Here is a 27181-nt window from a genome sequence, read left to right on the forward strand (position 1 = left end):
AATATAATCAGACTTACTGTGAAAATGTCCTTGCTCTCTGTTAAACATCATTTGAGAATTATATAAAAAAGAAAGAAGATTCAAAAGGGGGCTAATAATTCTGACTTCAACTGTACATATATAACACTTGTAAATGTGTGTATGCAAGCAAGGTTGATATAAATGTGTTGAATTAAAGTTTCAATTAATGTGTGACCACAAACAGTGTAATTGTTTTATACAACAAAAAAATCTAAAAGTTTTAAGATCAAGATTACACAAGAAACAAAGAAAGAAGAGTTGTGTTAAAGTCAAGAAGAGATACAGCTGCAGACTGGCAGTTGAATGTAGTACAATTTTTGTAACTCTGTACAAGAATAATTCTCATTTACATTACTGTGAAGAGTAGGTGTTAATAAAACATAATTTAATATAATAATAATAATATACAAGATTTAATAAATAATATAACTGATTTTTATTTATTCCCAGCCGGAGCCACCATTTAGTAAAATTGAAACAATGACACCATATTTTATGTTCAATTTAGAGCAACACAGGACAGGTCAACATAGAATGCATAAATTAAAATGACACTGAATAAAATGAACAAACTTTATGTTTGAAATGTACACAATTTTATTCATGATAATCAAACATAAATATACAACATTTATTTACAAAAATACATTTTGTCAGATCCTCCTCTTTATCGAGCCACAAACACCGGCCCCAATCAGCTTCTTCTTTTTGGAAAGCCACACAGACTCCAGTCTGCTCCTCCTTTTCATCCAATCACAAACACCTGCCCCAATCAGCTCTTCTAAATCCAACCACAAACACCTACCCCAATCAGCTCCTCCCCTACATCCAGTCACAAACACCTGCCCCATTGGTGTTAGTGGCTGGATGAAGTGGAGGAGTTAGGTGTTAATGGCGTGATGAAGAGGAAGAGCTTGGTGTTAGTATCTTTGATGAAGAGGAGAAGCCTGGTGTCAGTAGCTTTGATGAAGTCAAGTGAAGCATGGAGTTAGTGGCTCGATGAAGAAGAGGAGGTGCTTGATTTTAGTCTCTGGATGAAGAGAAGATTCTTCAGCTTCAGTTGTATATGCTCCAGCGTTGTATCTGGTTGGAAAATACAAAATATGCAATATTAGCTTCATGTAAGATAATAGTAAATTAATAATAAACTCAAATAAATAGTAAGTAGTAAACATATTAAATGATCACATCTACAGTAAAGCACATGCATGATATAACCATTTACGTTGAAATATGAAAAAAGCTAATTCTAAACAATAAAACTATATTAGTGTATATCACAATAACTAAAACAATATCTATAGATGCAAGCCTATTTAAAATATAATGCAATAATTACCTGTAATATCCACAACATTTCTGTAAAACCCAAATTCTTGCTTAATGTAAATCTTAAAAACGAGTTACAATGCCAAATTGTGTAGTGTGACTCCCTCTTGTGGATTATTTACATGTTGCGAAATACCACCATGATTTAAAGAGGGAATATCAAGTCATGTAGTGCAGTGGTTCTCAAACTTTTTTCATCAAGTACCACCTCAGATAAAATTGTCCCTCCAATTACCACCATATAACCAGTATTGAAATACAGTAGCGTAGTAGGCCTAATTAAGCAGCTACAGCTCTGCATGGCTATTGCCAAGCGAAGAATTGTGACAGCCTTTAGTGGGGAAAAAGTAGAATATTTTGCACATATTTAAGTCATGTTGGGGCTTTTGTTATTAAACTGACCTGAATGTGCCTCAACTGTTCTGATCTTCTTAATCGTTTCTTCTGTTGCTTGGCTTCAGGATCAAGACCTGGAACCAGTTATGGAGGAGGATCTTTTCAAGTGGAATCCGCTTGGTTGGATCACTTTCCAAACACGAACAGATCAGGTCGATGCATTCTGTGAAGAAAGAAGGAACAGATGTCAGGTTATTAGACTAGCCACAAACTTTACGGCTGGTGTAATTGATCACATTGTTTTAAGTTCTTGTTTCATCATCCTCATGCTCTCACCTTTGGATAGGTCGTCATGCTGCCAGGTTCTGGTGGCAATCCTACTGAGCTCTTTTTTAGGGAAATGTCCACAAAGCAGCTTGAACAACAGTACTCCTATAGAGTACACCGTTGCAGTCTTGGCGTGCATCCTGCCACATTTGTCAAATTCCGGAGGAGCATAAACTCTTGTACCTGGAAGAAAGATCAAGAGCAGTTAGCCATTTATCATATTAGCAAAAATGTATCTGCTGATCTCTTTGGCTTTGCCTAGAAGACTATATATAACTTGTCTTTATTATTATACATACCACGGAATGTTGTGTAGCCCTTTTTGGTCACGACACTTCCAGCACCAAAGTCGATGAGTTTGACCTGCAAGGTGTGGGGGTTGATGAGCAGGTTTTCCATCTTGATGTCGCTGTGGTAGACGCCCCTTTCACAGCATACTTTTGCAGCAGTGGCCACCTGGCGTATCACCACTCGTGTTTGGGATTCGCTGATTTTCCAACCATGCTGCATTACAAACCTGTCCAGGTCCATACATGGTTCGGGACGCTCTACCACCAGTACGTATTGGGTTCGTGACTCAAACCAATCCAGCGGTTGTATTATTTGAGGAACGTAAGGACCTCTGCTTATCAAATACATCAAGCCGACTTCTTGTGGAACAGTCTTCTGTGATGATAGCTACAAGAGAGATAATAGACATATGATAGTGAGATGTGATTGAACTGAAGTTGAGGTCAGTATTTTAACAACTTTAGCACGGTGTACTTACAATCGTCATGGTTCTTCTTGTATGACTCTTGCTCACATATTTGATTGCCACCTGTTCATCAAAAAAAGATGGTTAATTCACACAATCAAGTCATGTAACATTCATGAAATTAAATAGCAAGAAAGCACTTTTTTATGTTTGAAACAAACCTTTCGTGAATCAGACAGACGAACTCCAGCAGAGACCACTCCAAATGTTCCTTGACCTATAACATTATCCACTTGATATTCCTTGTAGATGTTACCTGTAAAAACAATCAATGAAACAAATAATGAAGTACATTTATAGCATAAACCATCAAAAAGTTGATCAAAGATTGCTTTAGAATAGCACTATTTTATTAAATTATTATTAAGCTAATTAGGCCTCATTAACATTTGGTTACTGTGCTTATGTATTTTTTTTTTTTTGTAGATTTGTACTCAACTAACTACAGTTTAAACTGGCAACCCCAGTACATTTCTGAAGAAAGGATAAACAGTACTTTTACTCCTTAACATTGTTTTTTTATTATTGTAATAACAACAGGCCATTTTAAAAAATAGAAATACAAAAAATTATAGAAGTATAGAACAAGCAATACAAATATTACTTTGTTCTTAACATTCAGCTGTGTTTAAGTATTTATAACATTTGTCTCATCTTTATTTTTCTTCTTTAGCTTGGGCAGCAAAATTCTGGTAAAATAGATGATGTGATGTATTTATAACAATATTTCTTAGAGAAATGCCATTTTTACTAGCTATTTTTAATGTATTCATGAGTATCACTCATAGTAATGTACTATGAGTATCACTCATAGTTAAATAAACGGTAAAATATATTATGCTGATTTTATATATATATCAGCAGATGTTCTGATTTATAGTTCATATTTGCTGTTTCACTTTCCTCTCGTCTCTATTCCTGCCATTAACTGTTAATTTTCAGCTTTTTGCTCTCTGAGGCCTTAAGCTCAACTTTCTGCAATATGGATATTGCAAATACACTATTATTGTCTTAGCTATACTTTAAAAAAATCTTTTGTGCAACCCTAATCTTAGCTATATACTTTAGGCTGAACGCTTAATAAACTGACCGGTATCTGCTCCCTCCATATTAAATGGGGTGTACTCTTCTGTCTTCCAAGAATAGTCATCTGATGAGGAAGGCGTCCTTTCCTCCGACTCTATGGAGTCCTCACTGGAAGCGTTTTCCTCGTTGTTGTGGTCAGCGGTCAGCGAAGACGCACAAGAGTGCCAACTAAACACTGATGCGCGGTCAGATTCGCTTTTCTCCGCGGGGTCAAGCGAAGACGCACAAGATTGCCAGCTTTGCAATGACTGGCTGATATCCGCGGGGGTCAGAGAAGAAACACACAAGTGCCAGCATTCAGTGTCGTGCTGTTCGGTTTCTGTTGACGGGGTCTTCACAGGGGTCTGGATAGACACGCACCTGTTATTGACCCGCTCGTCCTGAACCGGCCTCGGCGACACACACGCAGCTTCACCAGCAGGGGATCTCTGAGTCTGTGGGCTGCTCGGCTGGGTCTGTGGGGCTCTGGTTATAGTTTTCTTGAATTTCCGAGAAAACCATTTCCGGAACCTCTTTAGTTTCTTCTCCGCTTTCTGTGGTGCTGGGCTTGGTGAAACACCAGCTCCGGTATGAATGTGAGAGATGAACGCGACGTTACTTGGTCCGGCTTCGCCATCAGAACATCTCTGGTGCTCGAGGTCGCCCTCGATTAGGTTCTTCTGGGTTTTCCCGGATTTCCGAGAAAAGACCCAGTTACAGAACTTTTTAAATTTCTTTACAACTCCCATAGATTCAGATTTCTTTCCAAAATGAAGAGAATCGTTATTAACGGTGGATTGACTATTTAAATCCACGATCAACTGATTAAATCTCATATAAAACGTAGCTCTAAGTTTGTGCTACTGTTCAATTCAGACGACGAGTTGTAAATGAGTGATTATTCCACTTCCATGGATACATAGAACTTTCGAACGTTTGACGTCATTGCTCATTTGCATACAGCGCAGAGGAGAGCAGCGCTCTAAGAAAACCGGGATTTACAGAAAATGAAGATATTGCCTGTATTTTAAAGCTCTACATTTGATATATTATGGATTAATATATTATTAAATAGTGGTAAATAGTCAGCTCTGGGCTACATCTTAAATAATATTAGTAATGACAATAAGCTAATCTAAATTTGCCCCCTCCCCCAAACCCTTAATGGTTCATACCATTTTCAATGCGTAATCGCGCCTAGGAAAATATTCATCTTGCAAAGATAAACTCTGAAATTATACAAAACACACATTTATCTTGTAAAATATATGTTTTTATCTACATAAAGCCTTAACTAAAGCCAGCTTAGCCTCATTGTGTGCATTTAAATAGACGCAAGTGCTTGCACAAGGAGGTTAAACAGTAAACACGATCTCTTGTCATCCATTTACTGATCAAAATAGGTTAAAAAGTAGAATAACATGTTTATTGAAATAGCCCATCAAAAATTAAGACAAAAATGACCAATAAAACACCGAAAACTTACATATGTTTGATTAATAAATGAGGTAAAATTGAATTCAGTATACATTTGGCTTCATGATGCATGCATATGTATTATATACACTACTGGAAAAGTCAAACCAGCTCAGCTTAATTTCTGTATTGGTTTTGCAGTAGTTTGAAATGTCCATATTTTTTAGAAAAATCCTGGCCTCCTTTGCTCAAAGCCTTTGGAACAGGTCATTATATATGATCATTCTATATGAAGTACTTGTATTATTTACTACTGCAGTGTATATCAAATGACATTTACTGAACAAAACCATTAAACAAACAACAATATTAAGATGTTAAATAAATGAGTTAAATCACATTTTCATATTGCATTTATTATTACGCTGTAAAGCTTAACATTGCAGTCAAACCTATTTGTTCTGGAGCAAATAACAGATGATTATATATTATTATATATTATATTCTCATTTTTTATTATGATGTTGTTATTATTATGTGATATATAAATATTGCCATTATATATACCCAAAATGAATTATATTTCACAGTAAACCACTTGATTGACTCCTGGATACATTGTAACATACATTACCAACACAAATGGAACTACATTCGCATGTTAATAAAAAATCGTCAATAATACATGATGTAGTCCAACAGCATGCTGCAATATTTGTTAAACTACAATGAGTTCAGTCTCTGCTTGGCTCTTCACTCTCATAAGGGTATACAGTGGAATATAGCAGGGCTATTAACCAATCAGATTCAAGAACCTCACCTCCATTACATGATGTCTTGTGCAGTGCAATTCAAAGTAAAAACGCAATTCATTACCTCTTTAAAATAGTTACTAAAAGGAAAGATTATCCCTTGCTTTAGTTTCTCCGGTTTACATTGTGGACAAAATTCCAACACTTCTCCCACCTTGCTTCCTTTGGGATTGGCCAGGCTGTCAGTATGCCAAACAAAGTTCAACAAGAAATGCAAAAGTAAACAATTGTGTGCTCAGAATCCCTGACTTATTATCATGTGTTCACATTTTATCTTACCTTTAGCATATTTGATCTCAGCTCATAGTCTCCATAATAATAAATTAAGTTTATACTGTATCTCACACTTCTTTTGTTTTCTTAGAATTTACAAACTCACCACTGTTATAAATGTATGCTCAAAAGTCTAGGAAGGTCTATACTTACATTTGAGAGAGAAAAAATACAGAACTGTGAACTAAAATAGGTAAATGCTACATAGAATATTTCATACTGTAACTGTAGGACTAATACAAAATGTAAAAATTTGTAATCAGCCAATCACATGGCAGCAACTCAATGCATTTAGGCATGTAGACATCTGCTGCAGTTCAAACCGAGCATCAGAATGAGGAAGAAAGGTGATTTAAGTGACTTTGAACGTGGCATGGTTGTTGCTGCCAGACGGGCTGGTCTGAGTATTTCAGAAACTGCTGATCTGCTGGGATTTTCAAGCACAACCATCTCTAGGGTTTACAGAGAATGGTCCGAAAAAGAGGAAATATCCAGTGATATTGGGCGCAAATGCCTTGTTGATGTCAGAGATCAGAGGAGCATAGCCAAACTGGTTCCAGCTGATAGAAAAGCAACATTTACTCAAATAACCACTCATTACAACCGAGGTCTGCACTTACTGTACTTTCACTTACTGTTTTTGCTCTTCATCCTGTACAATGTTGCTTGTGTGTCTATCTTTAAGTGCAGAAGATGCATCGGTAGAGGCGTTGGAGATGTAGCTGGAGGCAGTTGCAGTGTGACTTTGAGATGAAACGAGCACAGCTCCGGGAACAACGAGCCTTGACGTCGACCTGGCTGCTGCTCTCTCGTAAGTGTGCGATACAATCTCAACACTCCTTTCACCTCAAATCCGTGTGTTTCTCTGTCCAGGCCCAGCGTACCAGCGGCGAACCCGAGCCAGGACCCAGGGCAGATGCTCAGGATTGCTTCACCCCCCTCTGAGAGACAGGATGCAACGCCACACAAAAAAAAGTGATGTTCACACAGGCAAGGACGTCACGGCAGAAAAGACCATTCACACATCCATTCCAAAATACTGATAAATTCTGACATCATTAACCAGAAATGAGCTCTAAACGGCCGCGCTTGTATTTGTAAACATAAAAGTGGTCAGACTTTTGTTGATAGCTTCACTTTATTTAAAGCTTTAGCATTCATACAGCTGCTTTGTCCCAGAGATATCCAAAGGCAGAAGTGCGAACAGTTCTTTGCTGTCTTTGCTCTTCACCCTGTATAATGTCACTTGTGTGTCTATCTTTGACTGCAGGAGAAGCATCAGTGTAGGCGCTGGAGCTGCAGCTGGAAGCAGTGGAAACACAGATCTCGTGACCTTTGACGTTTACCAGGCTGCTGCTCTCTCGTCTGAGGTAAGTGTGCGATACAATCTCTACACTCCTTCCACCTCAACCCTGTGTGTTTCTCTGTCCAGGCCCAGCACACCAGGGATGCGGTACACTCAGGTGTCGATACCACGCACCCAGGGTGCACCAGCACCGAACCGAGCCAATCAATCTCTGTAGAGAACTGCTTAGCCCCCTCTGCGAGACGGGACACGACATTGGAATCATCGGTAATTCTGTTGTTCGTCACGTCCATGTGGCTTCCACTAAAGGTAACACTAGCTTTGTTTCCATCCAAAAATGCAAATTAACTTTAAGCGCAAAACTTGATTATCGCATGAAAGATGTGCGAATACAGCAGCGTTTCCATCCAACGAGTCAAAGAGAACAAAAGCGTCACTTCCTGATTATCTTGCGCCAAATATCAGCAGTATAAACGGAATTTGCTGCAGTAGAAGAAGTTGTGTGAATGTCTTCTTCATTTTATAAATAACTTACTCCTCAGAAGGCAATCCTGACACGCAGTGAACGTGCGGTGGCGTTTGAAGGCGTGAGACGAGGAGCACAGAAGCTCTTTATCCTGGAGGTCAAAAATAATATAATTACACGAATACTGAAATGATTGCAGCGTTTTAGAATGACCAAAACAACATTTCAGATGTTTTATAGTGTGCTCAGCCTGCTGGTTTGTCTATTCACACACATTTTTATCATCACATGATCTCTTATAACAAAACCACTTGACCTTTTTTTAATGCGCATACTGGAATGTGTTCGGTAAAAGTGTTTCCATCTCAGTTTATGCACATCTTTTCTTATCGAATACAAAGTTTATCCTACTCAATTATGCGCATGTTTTTATGCACATTTTCAAAATGGATCCACATCTTGGCATTTTCATCAACAGTTTTTCTATGTGAGTAATGCGCATAAAAGTAGGTGGATGGAAACGTAGCTATTGTATATTGCACTCATTGCTTTCCGGTGCTCGTGATAAGGATGTTTCTGGTAAGGTATCCAATATCCTGAGCACTGGAGAGAGCATTGGAGCTGTCATCCTTTACGTATGGGCTGCAGCAGAAAGAGATCCTGAAGAGGGACTTCGGGAGCCTGATCGAGACACACGACCTCGCCCGCCACGAAGATCATCATTTCCGCACCAGCGAGGAAATAAAAGGTTCAGTAGACTTTTGGCTCTGAATGATTGACTATTAACATGGTGTGAAGAACAGAAGCTGCTCTTTACCAATAACTGGAATCTTTTTTGGGAGCGTTCTAGGCTTTTCCGGACTGATGGTCTGCACCCTAGCAGAGCTGGAGCTGAACTCCTGTTGGACAACATCTCCAAGACGCTTCATTCTGTCTGACTAGTAAGTGAATATTCACATTTTAGCTTTATAAGCCCCTTTCACACAGTGATACCGGTAAATTCTGACATCATTATCCAGAAATGAGCTCTAAACGGCCGCACTTGTTTTTGTAAACAAAGAAGTGGTCAGACTTTTGTTGATAGCTTCACTTTTATTTAAAACTTTAGCATTCATGCAGCTGCTTTGTCCCAGAGACATCCAAAGGCAGAAGTGCAAACAGCAGCTAAATGTCACTTGCAACTAAAGCACTTATTGTAAATAATATAATAATAATCACAGGTGCTGTCACGGCAGCGCAGTGGGTAACATGATCGCCTCACAGCAAGAAGGTCACTGGTTCGAGCCTCGGCTGGGTCAGTTGGCATATCTGTGTAGAGTTTGCATGTTCTCCTTGGTTCGCGTGGGTTTTCTCTAGGTGCTCCGGTTTCCCCCACAAGTCTAAAGACATTCGGTACAGGTGAATTGGGTAAGCTAAGTGTTCCGTAGTGTATGTGTGTCAATGAGAGTGTATTGGTGTTTCCTAGTGATGGGTTGCAGCTGGAAAGGCGTCTGCTGCTTAAAACACGTGCTGGATAAGTTGGTGGTTCATTTTGCTGTGGCGACCCCGGATTGATAAAGGGACTAAGCAGAAAAGAAAATGAATGGATGAATGTCTGATCTATCTTATCTGAACCTCACAGCTGTGTTGATGTTGTTTATGAAATCTGTTCCCCAGGTTGGACTCATGTAATCCTGCTGCACAATTCAGCGATGGAACCTTAGTGGATGGGTCTGCATCTAGACAGCCAGAGACAGGTCAATAACTGTTTAGGTTTCACTTTGGTAACAGCACATGGCGCACTGTAAGGTAGAACCATTGCCATCAAACTTATCAGCACAAGCAGCTGAGTTAATCACACTGACAGAGACATGGAAATGGGCAAAATCAAAGGCCCCGTTTACACTAATGCATTTTAGCTTGAAAACGCATAAGTTTTGCTACAGTTACACCATCCGTCCACACTACTCAAGAGTTTTCGAGCGCCGAAAACGAAGCGTTTTGGAAATGCTGAAGAGGCCGTTTTCATTTTAAAACACTGTTGCTCCGTCTCAGTGTGGATGGGGGAAAACGGAGACATCCGAAAACGGAGGCGGGGCTGCCGATATTCGCCTCTCTGATTGGGGCTTTTCCTCAATATTAAGTAGCCTACACACAGTTAAAGTTCTGTATCCTCTCCTTGTAAGTTCGCAAGTTTGATATGGAAAACAGACGTCCGAGAATATGTCAAAGGGAACGGTGTACTGTATAACCTTATTCACATCATCCTGGCTACATTGTTTCACTTTTTTAACAATAAAATAAAAACATGAAGGAACTGCTATTTTCATTTTGATATTAACAACTTACAGCCGAAATGTTGAGTTGTTGTGCTGCATAAATAAGCCTCATCGTCACTGTATGCATATTTATAACGAAACAGAGCCTATAACATCACTGCCTCCCATCATTTTCAGTGAAAACTGAATATCAGTTTTAATAATCAATAACGGCCATTATAAAAGTATAACGTACAATAAGTTTATACATTATAGGAAATAAAGGCAAGTAATTACTCAATATACAGACTGTACATGGTTAGATTAATTATTCATTTATCTCTGCGATCAGCCAAGACATGTTACATGAGAACAAGTAGCATAATAGATTTAAAAAACCAAAGTCGGGGATTATGTTGTTAGATAGACAACAAGATGAATTAAATATCACGTTTAGCAAATATAGTGAGATTACATCCAGCGGGAGATCCTTGGTGAACACTCCGACTTGCACAGCTCTCATCTGGGTAGATAGGCTGCAGCGCTTGCCAGAGAGTGTAACACTAGTGTGGACGCGGATCGTTTTCATTCTAAAATGCCGTTTTAAAACTAAAAGCCAGAGGATGCCAGAGAGATCAACAAATGATTGACCCGCTGCCCTCGTGCCAAGTGCATTACTCTTTGCAATACCTCTCAAGCTCTATCAGGTTGGATGGCAAGCGACGATGTACAGCCATTTTTAGATCTTTCCGGCCTCTCAAAGACATTCACAGAGTTGTTGTGAAGCCACTCCATTGATATTTTGGCAGTGTGCTTTGGGTCCATGTGCTGCTGGAAGATGAACCGTCGGCCCAGTCTGAGGTCAAGAGCACTCTGAAGCAGGTTTTCATTCAGGATGTCTCTGTACATTGCTGCATTCATCTTTCCATCTGTCCTGACTAGTCTTCCAGTTCCTGCTGCTGAAAAACATCCCCACAGTATGATGTTGCCACCACCATGCAGGGCTCGACCGTGCGACCATTTTGCTCGCATTTGTGACTAAAAATAGATGTGTGCAAACTAGGACATTTATTTAGTCCACATGTGAATTCTTTTTTTTTATAAGTTGATTGATGACTTGATTTACTCAGCCACGGTGAAACAACATGCTTAGAAATCTATTGTGACTGTAGCACATGCCAACGCGATCGACAAACAGCTCCTCTCTACTGGTTTATTTGCTTCACGTCAAGCGATCTTTACGTTGTTTTGAATATGTTGCTGAACAACGCAAGGCACTGAATAGCGGCGGTGCCGCACATCGTTGCGAGCCTCATAGAAAACGGTTACAATTCGGTCATGGCATATTGTGGTGCATTTAGGGTGATACCCAATTCAACACCAGTGCTTCCACATATAGGACTTTACCTGGGCGGCCCGGTTCTGTGTGCGTGAGAAATTAAGAACACTCCGCCCCAGACTCGCATGCTCTGCATACAGGCCCACAGAGACGCTCTGGACACAAAACTACCTGTTCTGACTTTGGTAGTAGCTTTGAGCGCGAGGACACGCGGAAAAGAAAAGCCTTTTCCTAAATAGACTGACCCAGCTCATTATTTTGGATGACAATACATCCTTTTTTTCTCAGACTTGTCCTCTATTTGGGAATTAAAAATGCATTTCCTAATCCCCTAAATGTCCCTGCTTTTACTTTCTATAGCAGATTTGACCTGTCAGTGGTGCACATAGATAGTAAGAGTGAAAAAGACTTCTTTTTTTTTTCTTTTTTTACTTCAACACACTGAAAAGAAAAACGGTGTCATTTAAAAGGTATTAAATGCTGAATTTTTTTTAATTGTCTATTAAATAAGAATAAGAAACCATTCTGTTGCTGAAGGCCATTTAAGTTTAATAAAAAGAATGATGCTACTTTGTGCAGAAGGAAACTTTAATTCATAGAGGGATTCCCATAATCAGCTCTTCTTTAAAAAACCCAGTAAGATAAAGTTCTATGATAAACAGTGTCAGCTGAGTTTGCACCATGAGTTTGCAGTTCTGTCTTTATTTACATTTGTCATACTTAGATTTAGCCACAGCCAAATCACCCTGCAGCCCAAGACCGGTTACTCACTGAAGCTAAGCAGGGCTGAGCCTGGTCAGTACCTGGATGGGAGACTACATGGGAAAGCTAGGTTGCTGTTGGAAGTGGTGTTAGAGAGGCCAGCAGGGGGCGCTCAACCTGCAGTCTGTGTGAGTCCTAATGCCCCATTAAATTTGAAGGGGACACTATACTGTCAGTGGGCGCCGTCTTTGGGATGAGATGTTGAACCGAGGTCCTGACTCTCTGTGGTCATTAAAAAATCCCATGGCACTTCTCGTAAAGTGTAGGGGTATAACCCCGGTGTCCTGGCCAAAGTCCCTCAATCGGCCCTTACAGTCATGGCCTCCTAATCATCCCTATCCACTGAATTGGCTCCTCCAGTAGCTGGTGTGTTGGAGAGCACTGGTGCTGGTGCTGTTGTCCTGTGGCTGCCATCAAACTTTTATTTAAAGGTTCAGGACACCCTGGAGAACTTTTTTTTTTATATTAACAGATTTGTGTGTGTTGAGCATCAGTTAAGACAATGTTAGCACCTGTCAGCTTTAATTGTGGGTAAAACTGGATAATTTTGAGCTTTTGTCAGCTAATTTCAGCTTTCGGGTTTAAAATAATTTTTGGGGCGGGATCAAAATCGGCGATGTAGCGCAGAACTGCAAGTGCAATGATGACGCGTCGGTTTCTCATTATTATTCATAGCGGAGTTTTCTTATCCTATGAGAAGAGCCAGCTGCTTAATTACTCATGAGAGCACGTGCTTTCCGAAGGCAGACCTGCCAGTTTCAAGCAAGCTGTGAGTGAGACACAGACCAACGGCACGTAGCCGTTCATAAAGGCTCGTATGTGTTTGTTTCCATGATCCACAGTGTTTGTTGCATGTTTTTTCCCCGCGATCCTGTCAGGGCCGATCATACAGCAAAGCTGTGTGTGTGCTACAAGCATTTTTGTCGGGAGAGCAGCACGAGAATTAGAGAATGGCGGACGTTCACTTTTATCAGGAGTTCGTTCACATTCAGACACATCATTGTGCTGCTGTGTTTGCCTAAATCCTCTATACTACCAGCAGGGCTAATGGTTAAAATAGACAGGTCAGGAGACCTGCTGCACTGAGTCTGCATTCAAGATCTATAATTTAGACACGGGGATCGAGGGAGAATCCTCAGTGTTTACATGAACACACTTATCTTTATAATGATATAAATTGTGGTTATGTGTTTATGAAATTACGAATAACAAATGTTGTAGGGCATTAAATTACTGTTTATTTCTTTGCATTTTAACTTTGTGAACTATAAACTCATGCGTCTCCTCACGGTTTGTGAGCTGGCCACGCCCACTCCTGCCCGATGCTCGCAGAGCTCCACGCCCATTAATCATGCATCTTTTGTAAAAAAATTCTGAAGTAGACTTTAACCGAAAGTGGGGGGTGTCATGGCCCTTTAACACAAAAAATAACAATGTACTAAAAATGTATTTGCGGGTATTTAAGTGTATTTTAATTGCATTTAATTATATTTTTTTCACCTGGGTAGCTAAACTCTATACAGCTTAATTTATAAATAATTATTAAACGCTATTTAAGCTGTTGTTACAGTTAAATAAATCCTAGTGTACTTATTGTATTCAAAAGAATGAAACTGCTTTGCTTTTAAATATTTCTTCGTGTACATTTATTAAGCAAAAACACTATTTTTTTATACATTTTCAATGCGCTCTTAAAATTCTTTAATGTGCTCCTAAATTTTTCAACTAAGGAGCGCATGTGCTACTCCTGAAAAAAGTAAGCGTCAACCCCCGCCATTCTTCATTGTAGAGATGGTATTCGCCTGGCATTCACTCCAAAGAGTTCAATTTTAGCCTCATCAGACCAGAGAATTTTGTTTCTTATGGTCTGAGAGTCCTTTAGATGCCAGGTGGGTCCTTCTGGCCACTCTACCAAACAGGCCTGATTGGTGGATTGCTGCACAGATGGTTGTCCTTCTGTAAGGTTCTCCTCTCTCCACAGAGAACGCTGGAGCTCAGACAGAGTGACCATCAAATTATTGATCACCTCCCTGACTAAGGTCCTTCTCCCCCGATCACTCAGCTTAGATAGCCAGCCAGCTCTAGGAAGAGTCCTGGTGGTTCCAAACATCTTCCACTTACGGATGATGAAGGCCGCTGTGCTCAATGAAACTTTCAGAGCAGCAGAAGTTATTCTATAACTTTCCCCAGCCTCCTCGTGCCTTGAGACAATCCTGTTTAGGAGGTCTACAGACAGTTCCTTTGTCTCCATGCTTAGTTTGTGCTTTGACATGCACTGTCAACCTTGGGACCTTATAGACAGGCCTTTTCAAATCATTTCCAATGAACTGAATTTACCACAGGTGAACTCCAATTAAGCTGCTGAAACATCTCAAGAATGATCAGTGGAAACCGATAACCTGAGCTCAATTTAGAGCTTCACGGCAAAGGCTGTGAATACGGATGTACATGTGATTTTTCAGGTATTTTATTTTTAATACATTTCAAAAGCTCTTTTTTCACATTGTCATAATGGGGTTTTGTGTGTACAATTTTGAGGAAATGGATGAATTTAATCCATTTTAGAATAAGGCTGTAACATAAACAAAATGTGGAAAAAGTGAAGCGCTATGAACACTTTCCGGAAGCACTGTACACTGTAAAAAGTAAAAAAAAAATTAAGCCAGCACAACAAAAAAGCATAATACTTGTTTCCTTTTGCTTTTTCTTGATCACTGCACTGCACTGACCTGCACTGACCTAAAATTGTCAGTAATAAAAAAAAAAACATTTGATTGGGTTAACATAAGATAATTAGTTTTCTGGAGAGGTGAACTACTGTGTAACACAACTTTTTAAGTTGTGCCAACTGAACCTTTTTTGTTTGCAGATCTGGAATGCCTGAAGTTGAGGGAACCAAAAACCATAATCCTTATTTACTTTCGTTGTTTCTTGTTTACTCAACTTTAAAAACATTATTTGGACCCATTATATCCCACCGCAGGAATGTAAGCAGCTGGTAGCGGGAGGATTGTTTAGAGTATTAAATTAATATTAAGTATTAATTATTAGTATTGATATTAGAGTATGAAATAAATTAATTATTAAATAAAAAGCAAGAGTGCAAGGAGCGGAGCAGTAGGCAGAAGCGTCCGAACAACAGCAAAGCAGGAAGTCGGAACTCACTTTTTAGGTAAAGCCAACTAATGGTTTTATAAGCAACGGGTTTACTCTCTTTTTTTAAGAGAAGTCAATTAAGAATTGAATGCTTTAAAAGCAATGGGTTTACCCACTTTTCTAAAGTAGAGTTCAATAATTGCTTTAAATGCAAATGTTTTGATCACTTTTTTTTTAAATAAAGTCAACTAATCGCTTTAAAAGTAACGCATCAACTCACGTTTCTAAAGTAAAGTCAATGAATCATTTTATAAGCAACGGGTTTACTTTTCTAAAAAGTAAAGTCAACTAATCACTTCAAAAGTAACTCATCTACTCACTTTTCTAAAGTAAAGTCAACTAATCAGTTTAAAAGTAACTCATCTACTCACTTTTTACTAAAGTAAAGTCAACTAATCAGTTTAAAAGTAACTAATCTACAGTACGCACGTTTCTAAAGTAAAATCATCTATTTGCTTTAAAAGCGAATGGTTTAGGCAAGGCAAGGTCATTTAGCACATTATGTATATGTTGGGCTCAGCTGCTCCCCCTCACTCACACTTTATTTATTTATTTATTTTTTCAGATAGAATCTGAATCTGACAAGGAAAGAGAAAATAAAGATGCCAATGGACTGAGCTATGAGTTTGATATAATTTGTCTGGTAAGAGGTTAGTTCTGGGTAATCTGTAACGTTTGGTTTTGTTCATAATTGTCAAAATCTTTGTACATCATGAATTCATTTATCCAACTCATGTTTTTGGTTTATCTTGAATCACTACGATGCACGTATAATACACTTTTCTATTCTGATTATTTTAGACTGGTTCTGGTAGGAGTAGCCCAGCAGTGTTTTACCACAAGAAACATGCAGTTCTATTTGCTAGAACACCAAAACGTACGGACTACAGCTTTAAAGAGTGCCTTTTGGGACTGATAATGACACGAAGATGACCATTACTGACATGGAGATTCAGCTGCGGAGAAAAAAAGGGATGAAGTTCATTTTCACAACAACACCCAAGTAAAGCCAACCTAGTGTTGTGTTTGTTCCTGTCATTTTTCTGATGATTAATACAACAACCTATGCTGCAACCCAGGATTCGTCAGCCGTTTGCTATTAAAGGAAGAAGCAGAGTCTATTATGTATGGGGTTTTGTCAGACTTTGACTGGTAGTTTGTCAGTAACTGTTACAGTCCAAATGGACCAGTTTCTTCTTCCTCCGGATCATAACATGTAAGTGTTATTAAAATTTTTGCCTCGTTTTGTGAAGTTTGTAAATATAGATTTAATTGTGTTCACTTAACTATTGTGATCACTTATCTATTATAGATCAGTGCTTGTACTTTATCTCTCAGGTTAAATCCGTATGGGGCTGTTCATATATTGCGTCCAAAATCATGTTGAAAACGTGGCTCATGCTTCTTTCTTTAGTGCGTTTCTGAACTTGTGATCCTCTGCCGTTTGTCTTTGCTATGGCCACTGTGAGCTGTTCCTCACACTTTTACCACTGTGTGGATTAATACTGAATGTGCGTCGTTGTTATTACTTGGGGTTAGGGTTAAGAATAGAGGAATATGCTGGTGTTTACCTACATTGCTTTATTGCATTGCTGCATTGGGCTTACACAAACTCTGCTACTTCATAGCCATGGTGGGCACTTCTCTCTGTCACGCACTGAACACAGTCAACCAATCAGAACAGACTGGGTCATCGGACCAATTACCGCAGATTAGCATCGCGCAAAGGAGGGCTTTGGGTACAAATAATTCACTGAAAGAATCATATGGGAGCTGCTGGGATAATTAGGCAAAAATAAATGTATATTATAAGACAATGAAAGTATTTTTTGACCTTGCATGAATATCAGCCTGTTGTTTGAGACCCCCAAAACCAAAATATAACTTTTTATAATGCTTAATAGGGGCTTTTTAAACTGAGTATAATCACTGATAAGTTAAGGATGTATGCTGAGACCAGATTGAACACTGGTTATGAATATATCAAAGGACCTTTTCTTAGGTATTAAACGACTGAACTTTCAAGAATAAATTTACAAAAGCTTCATTTAGTAAATTACTCAGTTTTGCAAGTTATGAAATAATAAGCAGACAATATAGAACTGTCTGATTTCTTCTTGAGTATCTGATCTTTTTAGGAGGCCTGTCTGATATGTGGAGAAGAAGTTTCTGCTGAAGTGATGTTGTACCATGCAAGTGCATGTGGAGAAAGGTATTGTAGAAATGTTAGCTGTGAACTGTAGTGAGATTCTTTTTTTCTGTCCACAACAAAGACAAAACACGCACTAGGGCTGCACAATAAATTGTTTTAGCATCGTCATCGCATTGTACACATCCGCAATAGTCACATTAGTCACACAAAAAAACATATAACTTTTAATAACTTTTAAACATTTGAAGGGTGCACATTCTCTGCTTTGTAAATAAATGTCACATTCATACAATGTAGCAAATATTTTCAAGAATAGATGAACTCAAATTAATATGAGTTTATAACAGAAACACAAATATGCACAACTTTGTGAAAAACGTCTCTTTGACATTTACACAAATCATCTAAGGGGTTGTTTGGCTGCATTAATTAGAACAACAAGACCCGCCAATAATGCTTATATTAGTCTGTTTCTCTTTATCCAGAAGTCTGCATATTCTTAGATCCAACCAGTATCCTGAGCAGTTGGCTGTCATGGTCATGGATGAGTCGAGAACCTGAGACTGATTCCTGCAAAAACCCCTGTGACAGCCGAGTGTCCACATTAATCCTGTGGGCTAGTTTGAACCCCTGCCAGTGTCGGTGACCTACTCACACTTAAGCTTAAGCTTCTTGAACCTGTCCGATTTCTTATTGAGTCTAATTTTTAGGATGCCTTGTCTGATATGTGAAGGAGAAATTTCTGCAGAAGTGATGCCTTAACATGCAAGTACATGAGGAGAAAGGTATTGTAGAAATGTTAGCTGTGAACTGTAGTGAGAGATTCTTTTATCTGTCTACAACAGATACAAAACAGACACACTAGGGCTGCACAATATATCGTTTCAGCATCGTCATCGCATTGTACACATCTACATCGCTGGATGTGCAATGTTGAGTCTTAGTTATAGTTGACCAGGAGCCACAGAATGTGTAGTGCAGGGGTCCCCAATCTTGGTCCTGGAGGGCCGGTGTCCCTGCAGGGTTTAGCTCCAGCTTGCCTCAACACACCTGTCTGGGTGTTTCAAGTATACATAGTAAGACCTTGATTAGCTTCTTCAGGTGTGTTTGATTAGGGTTAGAGCTAAAATCTGCAGGACACCGGCCCTCCAGGAACAGGTTTGGTGACCCCTGGTGTAGTGTGTGTGGATAAGAGTGTATGGGTATTTCTCAGTGCTTGGTTGTGGCTGGCAGGGCATCTGCCGCATAATACCCATGACAGAGGTTCAATCCGCTGTGGTGACCCCTGATAAAATTAGAGGCTAAGCCAAAGCATGCCCTTCTAGCTGCAACTCAGTACTGGGAGACATCCATATACACTCATTCACACACTCATACACTACGGCCAATTTAGTTTGTTTAATTCACCTACTGTATAGCTCATGTCTTTGGACTGTGGGGGAAACCGGAGCACCCGGAGGAAACCCACACCAACACGGGGAGAACATGCAAACTCACCACAGAAATGCCAACTGACCCAGCCAGGACTCAAACCAGCGACCTTGCTGTGAGGCAAGTGCTAACCACTGAACCACTGTGTCACCCCCAGTTATGTAATTAAATAATGTAATTGATCGTAACATTCTCCTTGAAAGGCTCATGTTGGTTTTACTTGAACTGCATTGGCCCGGTTCAGGTCTCACCTATCTGATCATTAAACATTTGTTTCAGTTAATGAAGAGGCATCATATAGATCACATGTACACTGTGGGGCACCACAAGGCTCCGTTCTTGGTCTCTTACTTTTTATGTTATACACTCACCGGCCACTTTATTAGGTACACCTTATTAGAACCGAGTTGGACCTCCTTTTGCCTTCAGAAATGCATTAATCATTCATGACATAGATTCAGCAAGGTACTGCAAATATATTTAACAGAGATTTTTGTCTGTATTGACATGATAGCATCACACAGTTGCTGCAGATTTGTCAGCTGCACATCCATGATGCGAATCTCCAATTCCACCACATCCCAAATGTGCTCTATTAGGTTGAGACATGGTGACTGTGAAGGCCAATTGAGTACAGTGAACTCATTGTCTTGGTCAAGAGACCAGTCTGAGATGATTCGCGCTTTATGACATGGCACGTTTACCTGTTGGAAGTAGCCTTCAGAAGATGGGTACACTGTGGTCAAAGGGATGGAGATGGTCAGCATCAATAGGTAGGCTGTGGCGTTGACACGATGCTCAATTAGTACTAATGGGTCCAAAGTTCGCCAAGAAAATATGCCCCACATTACACCACCAGACTGAACCATTGATACAAGGGAGGAGGGATCCATGCTTTTATGTTAATTATGATTAACATGAAAGCCAGTCCGTCTGGCACCCACAAGCGTGCCAGAGTCAAAGTCACTTAAATCACCTTTCTTCCCCCATTCTTATGCTCGGTTTGAACTGCAGCAGATCGTCTTGACCATGTCTATATGCCTAAATGCATTGAGTTGCTGCCATGTGATTGGCTGATTAGAAATTTGTGTTAACGAGCAGTTGGACAGGTGTACCTAACAAAGTGGTCGGTGAGTGTATATGTAACCACTAGTAGAGTTTTGGAAGCGGACACACTGTTCGTTGAAACGACACTAAAGACTTCTCTTTGCTTTAGCATACACATAAAACACAAATGTAGAACTTTTGAAATCCAAATTGTGTCTTTGCTGCTTATTTTTTTCTCTCTCGCATATTAAATTATAAATACTGCTGAGTATTTTCAGCAGACACTATGAAAATACAAAATAGAAAGCATATAACATTCAAAATATGCATTTCTCATAGTCATTTTCACAGTTTCTCATTTAAATGTCCTCTGGTATGCATATGAACATGTCTGAATCTAGTCTTTAGTTACTTTGACCCATAATGCAATGGTCCCCCACTCCACTCAACTTAAACATGTGATCCATTATTTTCTGGCAAATATTTTCAAGAATAGATGAACTCAAATTAATATGAGTTTATAACAGAAACACAAATATGTACAACTTTGTGAAAAACGTGTCTTTGACATTTACACAACTCCTTTAAAGGATTGTTTGGCTGCATTAATTAGAACAACAAGACCCGCCAATAATGCTTATATTAGTCTGTTTCTCTTTATCCAGAAGTCTGCATATTCTTAGATCCAACCAGTATCCTGAGCAGATGGCTGTCATGGTCATGGATGAGTTGAGAACCTGAGACTGATTCCTGCAATGAAACCAGTTACAGCTGAGTCTCCCCATTGATCCTTTGGACTAGTCTGAACTCCTGCCACTGACCTACTCAGACCTGCAGCTTCTCTCCATGATAGACCTTCATCATTCTCAAGTGTCCGGTGCCCAGACTGCAGCTCTGCACAACATGTTTGGCCAGAGGAGAACTGGTCATGCCCGGCTGAGCCTGGTTTCTTTTAAGGTATTTTTACTTCACTCACATCCATTGGTGAAGTTTGTTCCTCAACACTGACTTGCATGGTTTGGGACATTTACATTACACTGAACTTAACTGTGACAGCTCAACTGAAGCCGTTTTAATTTACTAGAACTACACTACCTGACAAAAGTCTTGTCGTCTATTCAAGTTTTAGGAACAACAAATAATAACTTGACTTCTAGTTGACCATTTGGTATCAGAAGGTGAAGGCCTCTAGATTACGCTTATATCACCAAAAAAAAAATATGATCATGCCTTGATTTTTAATGATTTAATTAGGACAGTAAAGTCTGACTTTGCTTAGACAAAAGTCTTGTCACTTAACAGAAATAATGTCCAGTATAGAATATAAAGTCATGGTGCAGTGGAAAAAGAATGAATATTGTGCGACTCCGATGAGCTTGAAGGACTGCATCCATACATCTCTGCAATGACCTTCTTTGCTTTCAGGAACTTTGATGTGGAGGCTGGCTGAAGTATGAGAAGGAGCACTATCCTCTGCTGTGGTTTGTAATGTAATGGGCAGCACAAATGTCTTGATACCTCAGGCTGTTGATGTTGATATCCACTCTGCAGATCTCTCACAAGGCCCCATACTGAATGTAACCCCAAACCATGATTTTTCCTTCACCAAACTTGACTGATTTCTTTGAGAATCTTGGGTCCACGTGGGGTCCAGTAGATCTTCTGCAGTATTTGTGATGATTGGGAAGCAACTCAACAGATGATTCATGGAAAAATCTACCCTCTGCCACTTTTCCAAATGACCAACTAGAAGTCAAGTTATTATTTGTTGCTCTTACAACTGGGATCCACGACAAGACTTTTGTCAGGTGGTTTATGTAAAGCTGCTTTGACACGATCTACATTGAAAGTGCTTTAGAAGTAAAGATGAATTGAATTGAATAAGTTGTAAAGTATACAGGCTTCACTAAACCGTTTCATAAAACCTGAAACAATGTCGCCGTATATTTATGGTAACTCAACTGCTAGCGGAGGACAGTTCAACACTTTAACTGTAGGAGTGCATGAAGTTCATATTGAGTGAAATGAAAAACACTTTATATTTCAAATGTGCTCATTTTTATTCATCAAACATCAAACATATATACACAATCCTATAGGACATGTCTTTGGACTGTGGGGGAAACCGGAGCACCCGGAGGAAACCCACGCGAACACGGGGAGAATAAGCAAACTCCACACAGAAAAGCCAACTGGCCCAGCCGGGACTGGATCCAGCGACCTTCTTGCTGTGAGGCAACAGTGCTAACCACTAAGCCACCGTGCCGCCCCTCCTTCTCTTCATCTAGACACGAACACTGGCTCCATTCAGCTCTTTTTCGTGCAACCATAAACACCAGCCTCAATTAGCTCCTCCTTGTCGTGCAACAACAAACACCAGCCCCAATTAGCTCCTCCTTTTCACGCAAGCACAAACACCAGCCCCATTCAGCTCTTTCTATTCGTCAAGCCACAAACTGCCCCATGTTTGTGGCTCGATGAATTTTTGTAGCTGAATAAAGAAGAGGAGCTTGGTGTTAATGCCTTGGTGAAGAGGAGGAGCTTGGTGTTAGGTTGCTCGATGAAGAGGAGGAGTTTGGTGTTAGGTTGCTCGATGAAGAGGAGGAGTTTGGTGTTAGTAGCTGGATGAAGAGAAGGAGCTTGGTGTAATCTTCTTCATGTCCCAGGATCTTCTTCAGCTGTGCTGTTATCTGGTTGGAAAGAGAAAATGTGCAATATTAGTTTCATGTAAGATCAACATTTCAACACAAAAACTGGAACAAGACTTGCGTGAGAAGACCAGTTTCAATTTGGCCACTTCTCAGATTAACAGTTCAACAAGTGACGATTTGTGACAAACATTTAAGTAGAATATTTTGTACATTTCAGGAGTCATGTCGGGGTTTTTGTTGTTATTAAACTGACCTGAATTTCAATATAGACTGTATTTTTTCTTTTAAGGTTTTCTTCTCTTTGCTTGGCTTCAGGATCAAGACCTGGAACCAGTTATGGTGGAGGATCTCTTCAAGAGGAATCCGCTGTCGCGGATTTCTTTGCAGACAGGAACAGATCATGTCGATGCATTCTGTGAAGTAAGAAGGAACACATGTCAGGTTATTAGATTGCCACAAAACTTTCGGTTGCTGTAAATGATCACATTGTTTTCAGTTGTTGTTTCATCATCCACATGCTCTCACCTTTGGATAGTCTGTCACGCTCCCAGGTTCTGGCGACAATCTCAATGAGCTCTCTGTGAGGGGATTTTCTGTGCAGCAGCCTGTACAACATTATACCTATAGAGTACACCGTTGCAGGCTTGGCGTGGAACTTTTTACAATCAGAAAACTCCGGAGGAGCATAAGCCTGTGTGCCTGGAAGAAAGATCAAGAACAGTTAGATATTTATCACATTAACAACAAAACTGATCTGCTGATGTCTTTGTGTTGCCTAGAAGGCTCAATATAAGTTGTCTTCATCATAATACACACCACCGAATGTTGAATAGCCTTCGCTGGTCATGATTCTACCAACACCAAAGTCTATTAGCTTGATCTGGAAGGTGTGGGGGTTGATGAGCACGTTTTGCGGCTTGATGTCGCTGTGGTAAACGTTCATTTCACAGCATGCAATTGCAGCAGTGACCACCTGGTGCATCACCAATCGTACTACCGATTCAGTCATTTTCTTGCGATGCTTCCATGCAAACTTTTGCAGGTCCATGCAGGAATTGGGACGCTCCAGCACCAGTGTGTACTGGCTCGGCGTCTCATACCAATCCAGCAGCTGTATTATTTGAGGAACGTAAGGACCTGTGCTCACCAAATACATCAATCCGACCTCTAGTGGAACAGTCTTCTCATATGGTAGCTGCAGGAGAAATAACAGACATATGATAGTGAGACGTGAATGGACTGAAGATGAGGTCAGTATTTTAACAACTTTAACACTGTGTACTTACAATCTTCAAGGTTCTTCTTGCTTCAGTCTTGCTCACATTTTTGATTGCCACCTGTTGACCAAGAGAAAGCGAAAGTTAATTCACACGATCAGTCATGTAACATTCATCAAATTGAAATAGCAAGAAAGCACTTTTTAATGTTTGAAACAAACCTTTCGTGAATCCGACCGACGAACTCCAGCACAGACAGCTCCAAACCCTCCACGACCTATAATCCCTTTGACTCGATATTCGTCATTGATGTCACCTGTAAAAAAATCAGTGAAACAAATAATGAAGGACATTTATAAACCATCAAAAAGCCGATTGAAGATTGCTTTAGAATATTTATTATTAAGCTATTAGGCCTCACCAATATTTGATTACTCTCCTTCAATATTATTTTGGAGGATTTGTACTCAGTTACAGTTTAAACTGGCAACCCCTACTTTACCTTGAGTACATTCCCGAAGAAAGGATCAACAGTACTTTTACTCCAATATTTAGTGGTGTTTAAGTATTTATAACATTTGTCTCATCTTTATTTTTCTTACATCTTTAGCTAGGGCTGCACATTTCTGGTAAAATAGATGATGTTGTGATGTATTCATAACAATATTTCCCAGAGAAATGCCATTTTAACTGGCTATTTTTAATGTATTGATGTATCACTCATAGTCATTTTTCATAGTTTGTTTTTTGCTGTTTCACTTTCCTCTCTTGTCTACTTCTGCCATTAACTGTTCATTTTCACTCTCTTTTTGTTTTTGATGTATTGTGCAGCTCTAATCTTTTACAGTTGAACATTTTAGCTTGGCATGGATGAGCCAAGTTCAGTTTTCTAAATAAACTCAAATAAGCTACTTAACATATCAACACTTGCTGATATATAAATCAGGGCTCTGATTCACAAAATAAATCAGATAAAGATAAACACTAATAAGTGCAATTCTTAAAATGAAACCTAAAGATCTATTTTGCACTTCAGAACATGTCATGTATAGCTACAGCAAATTCGTTATAATATACATATTTGAACTTGGTAATATGTCCACCTGCATTTACTATCTGTACTTTAACTAATTACATTTATCAAATGCAGTGGAGTAAAAAGTACAAGATTTTGTTTTGGAATGTTGTATTAAAATACGACTTACAATTAAAAAAAACCTTAATAAACTGACCTGGATTCGCCTCCAAATTCACTGGGATTTTCTTTTCTGCCTTCCAAAAAACGTTGTCCGATGAGGAAGTGGTGCTTTCCTTGGACACACTGGGGTCAGGGGTCGGCGAAGACGCACAAGGGTGCGCACTATGCACTGAAGCGCGGTCAGATTCGCCGTTCTCCGGGGTGCCAGGCGAAGACCCACCACAACAGTGCTCACTGTGCACTGAAACGCAGTCAGATTCGCCGCTTTCCGCGGTTCCAGACGAAGACCCACAACATTGACTACTGCGCAGTGAAGCGTAGTCAGACTCGCTGTTCTCTGAGGTGTCAAGCGAAGACCCACAACATTGACTACTGCGCAGTGAAGCGTAGTCAGACTCGCTGTTCTCTGAGGTGTCAAGCGAAGACCCACAACATTGACTACTGCGCAGTGAAGCGTAGTCAGACTCGCTGTTCTCTGAGGGGTCAAGCGAAGACGCACAGGAGTGCCAACTTTGCAGTGAAGCGCGGTCAGACTCGCTGATATCCGCGGGGGTCAGAGAAGACACACACAAGTGCCAGCACTCAGTGTCCTCGGGCTGTTCGGTTTCTGTTGACGGGGTCTTCACAGGGGTCTGGATAGACACGCACCTGTTGTTGACCCGCTCGTCCTGAACCGGCCTCGGCGACACACACGCAGCTTCACCATCAGGGGATCTCTGAGTCTGTGGGCTGCTCGGCTGGCGCTGTTTGGTTCTGGTTATAGTTTTCTTGAATTTCCGAGAAAACCATTTCCGGAACCTCTTTAGTTTCTTCTCCGCTTTCTGTGGTGCTGGGCTTGGTGAAACACCAGCTCCGGTTTGAATGTGAGAGATGAACGCGACGTTACTTGGTCCAGCTTCGCCATCAGAACATCTCTGGTGCTCGAGGTCGCCCTCGATTAGGTTCTTCTGGGTTTTCCCGGATTTCCGAGAAAAGACCCAGTTACAGAACTTTTTAAATTTCTTTACAACTCCCATAGATTCAGATTTTTTTCCAAAATGAAGAGAATCGTTATCAACGGCGGATTGACTATTTAAATCCACGATCAACTGATTAAATTTCATATAAAACGCAGCTCTAAGTTTGTGCTACTGTTCAATTCAGACGACGAGTTGCAAATGAGTGAATATTTCACTTCCATGGAAACATAGAACTTTCGAACGTTTGACGTCATAGCTCAGTTACACGCAGGGCTCTAAGCCGCGATTTACAGAAGATAAAGATATTGCCTGTATTTTAAAGCTCTACATTTGATATATTATTATATATATCAAATGATCATCAGAAAACCACAAACCATATTAAAATCCCAATGTATGTAAACTTTTGCAGGGGGCTAATTTAATATTTTGAGCTAGGTTTTTGTATTTTAAACTATATGTAAACATCTTGTACATAAAATGTTTCTCAAAACAGTACTAAATAAAAAATAACATGTATTTTGTACGATCTCACTTATTTTGTTAAAAGTTTTCACAAAAAAAAAAAAAAAAAAAAAATATATATATATATATATATATATATATATATATATATATATATATATATATATATATATATATATTTATTTATTTATCTTATTTTTATATTTTTTACCTGGTAGTCCTCGATAAACTCTGTCTTTTTTACCAAGTAAGAGTATTAAGCCTCTGATAACAGTTTGTCTTCTGGAGTCAATGCTGTTGTCTTACAAATATATGACATGACATATTAAAATTGTCACCATTAACCTATCTTCGACCAAATCTGAATTTAATGCACAGCAATCAGCTTGTAAACAGTTACCACAATAAACCAATTTCTTGAACATTACATACCGTTATCCAGTGCACTTGTCAAGTGAA

The 27181-nt window shown here is 39.6% G+C and overlaps 3 protein-coding genes and 1 long non-coding RNA gene across 7 annotated transcripts in view; 2 read left to right on the forward strand and 2 right to left on the reverse strand.

The window, feature by feature from the left end:
- LOC147842870 (uncharacterized) overlaps nt 1-27181 on the forward strand; it is a 469436-nt gene that overhangs the window by 19920 nt on the left and 422335 nt on the right. The window lies entirely within an intron of this gene.
- Nucleotides 1-27181, forward strand: part of LOC103911576 (uncharacterized) — a 66473-nt gene that overhangs the window by 4503 nt on the left and 34789 nt on the right. Inside the window, exons 4-18 of one of the 2 annotated variants that reach the window (XM_087265509.1) lie at nt 1812-1937; nt 2033-2746; nt 7027-7326; nt 7607-7951; nt 8693-8856; nt 8959-9049; nt 9765-9844; nt 16168-16245; nt 16404-16818; nt 17741-17814; nt 18240-18396; nt 18465-18539; nt 20898-21189; nt 23173-23303; nt 23419-24133. The gene's annotated coding sequence lies outside the window, so the exon portion shown is untranslated. Of the gene's footprint in view, nt 1-1811; nt 1938-2032; nt 2747-7026; nt 7327-7606; nt 7952-8692; nt 8857-8958; nt 9050-9764; nt 9845-16167; nt 16246-16403; nt 16819-17740; nt 17815-18239; nt 18397-18464; nt 18540-20897; nt 21190-23172; nt 23304-23418; nt 24134-27181 lie in introns of those variants that run through there. The other variant, XM_087265510.1, reaches the window with a different exon arrangement.
- On the reverse strand, nt 639-5644 carry LOC110440002 (serine/threonine-protein kinase pim-2). Of its 2 annotated transcripts, none has more exons than XM_087265481.1 (7): nt 3861-5644; nt 2932-3026; nt 2783-2833; nt 2313-2691; nt 2023-2196; nt 1753-1909; nt 639-1104 (listed from the first exon to the last, which is right to left on the reverse strand). In XM_087265481.1, the coding sequence occupies exons 1-6, from the start codon at nt 4669-4671 to the stop codon at nt 1782-1784; spliced, it is 1638 nt and encodes a 545-aa protein (XP_087121607.1). In that variant the 5' UTR covers nt 4672-5644; the 3' UTR covers nt 639-1104; nt 1753-1781. The 2 variants fall into 2 exon arrangements, with proteins under 2 accessions (XP_087121607.1, XP_087121608.1); XM_087265482.1 differs by having other exon boundaries at nt 2932-3212; nt 3313-4740.
- On the reverse strand, nt 21453-26809 carry LOC108191006 (uncharacterized). Of its 2 annotated transcripts, XR_015498441.1 has the most exons (8): nt 25333-26808; nt 24322-24416; nt 24170-24220; nt 23700-24078; nt 23409-23582; nt 23137-23296; nt 22790-22922; nt 22250-22622 (listed from the first exon to the last, which is right to left on the reverse strand). XR_015498441.1 is itself a non-coding variant. In XM_087265457.1 (7 exons), exons 1-7 carry the CDS (start codon nt 26399-26401, stop codon nt 22919-22921), a joined length of 1932 nt encoding a protein of 643 aa, XP_087121583.1. In that variant the 5' UTR covers nt 26402-26809; the 3' UTR covers nt 21453-22918. The 2 variants fall into 2 exon arrangements, 1 of the variants encoding a protein (XP_087121583.1); XM_087265457.1 differs by having other exon boundaries at nt 21453-22922; nt 25333-26809.

Source organism: Danio rerio, chromosome 8 (genome assembly GCF_052040795.2).
Source record: "Danio rerio strain M-AB ecotype USA chromosome 8, GRCz13ab, whole genome shotgun sequence".
Lineage (NCBI taxonomy): Eukaryota > Metazoa > Chordata > Actinopteri > Cypriniformes > Danionidae > Danio > Danio rerio.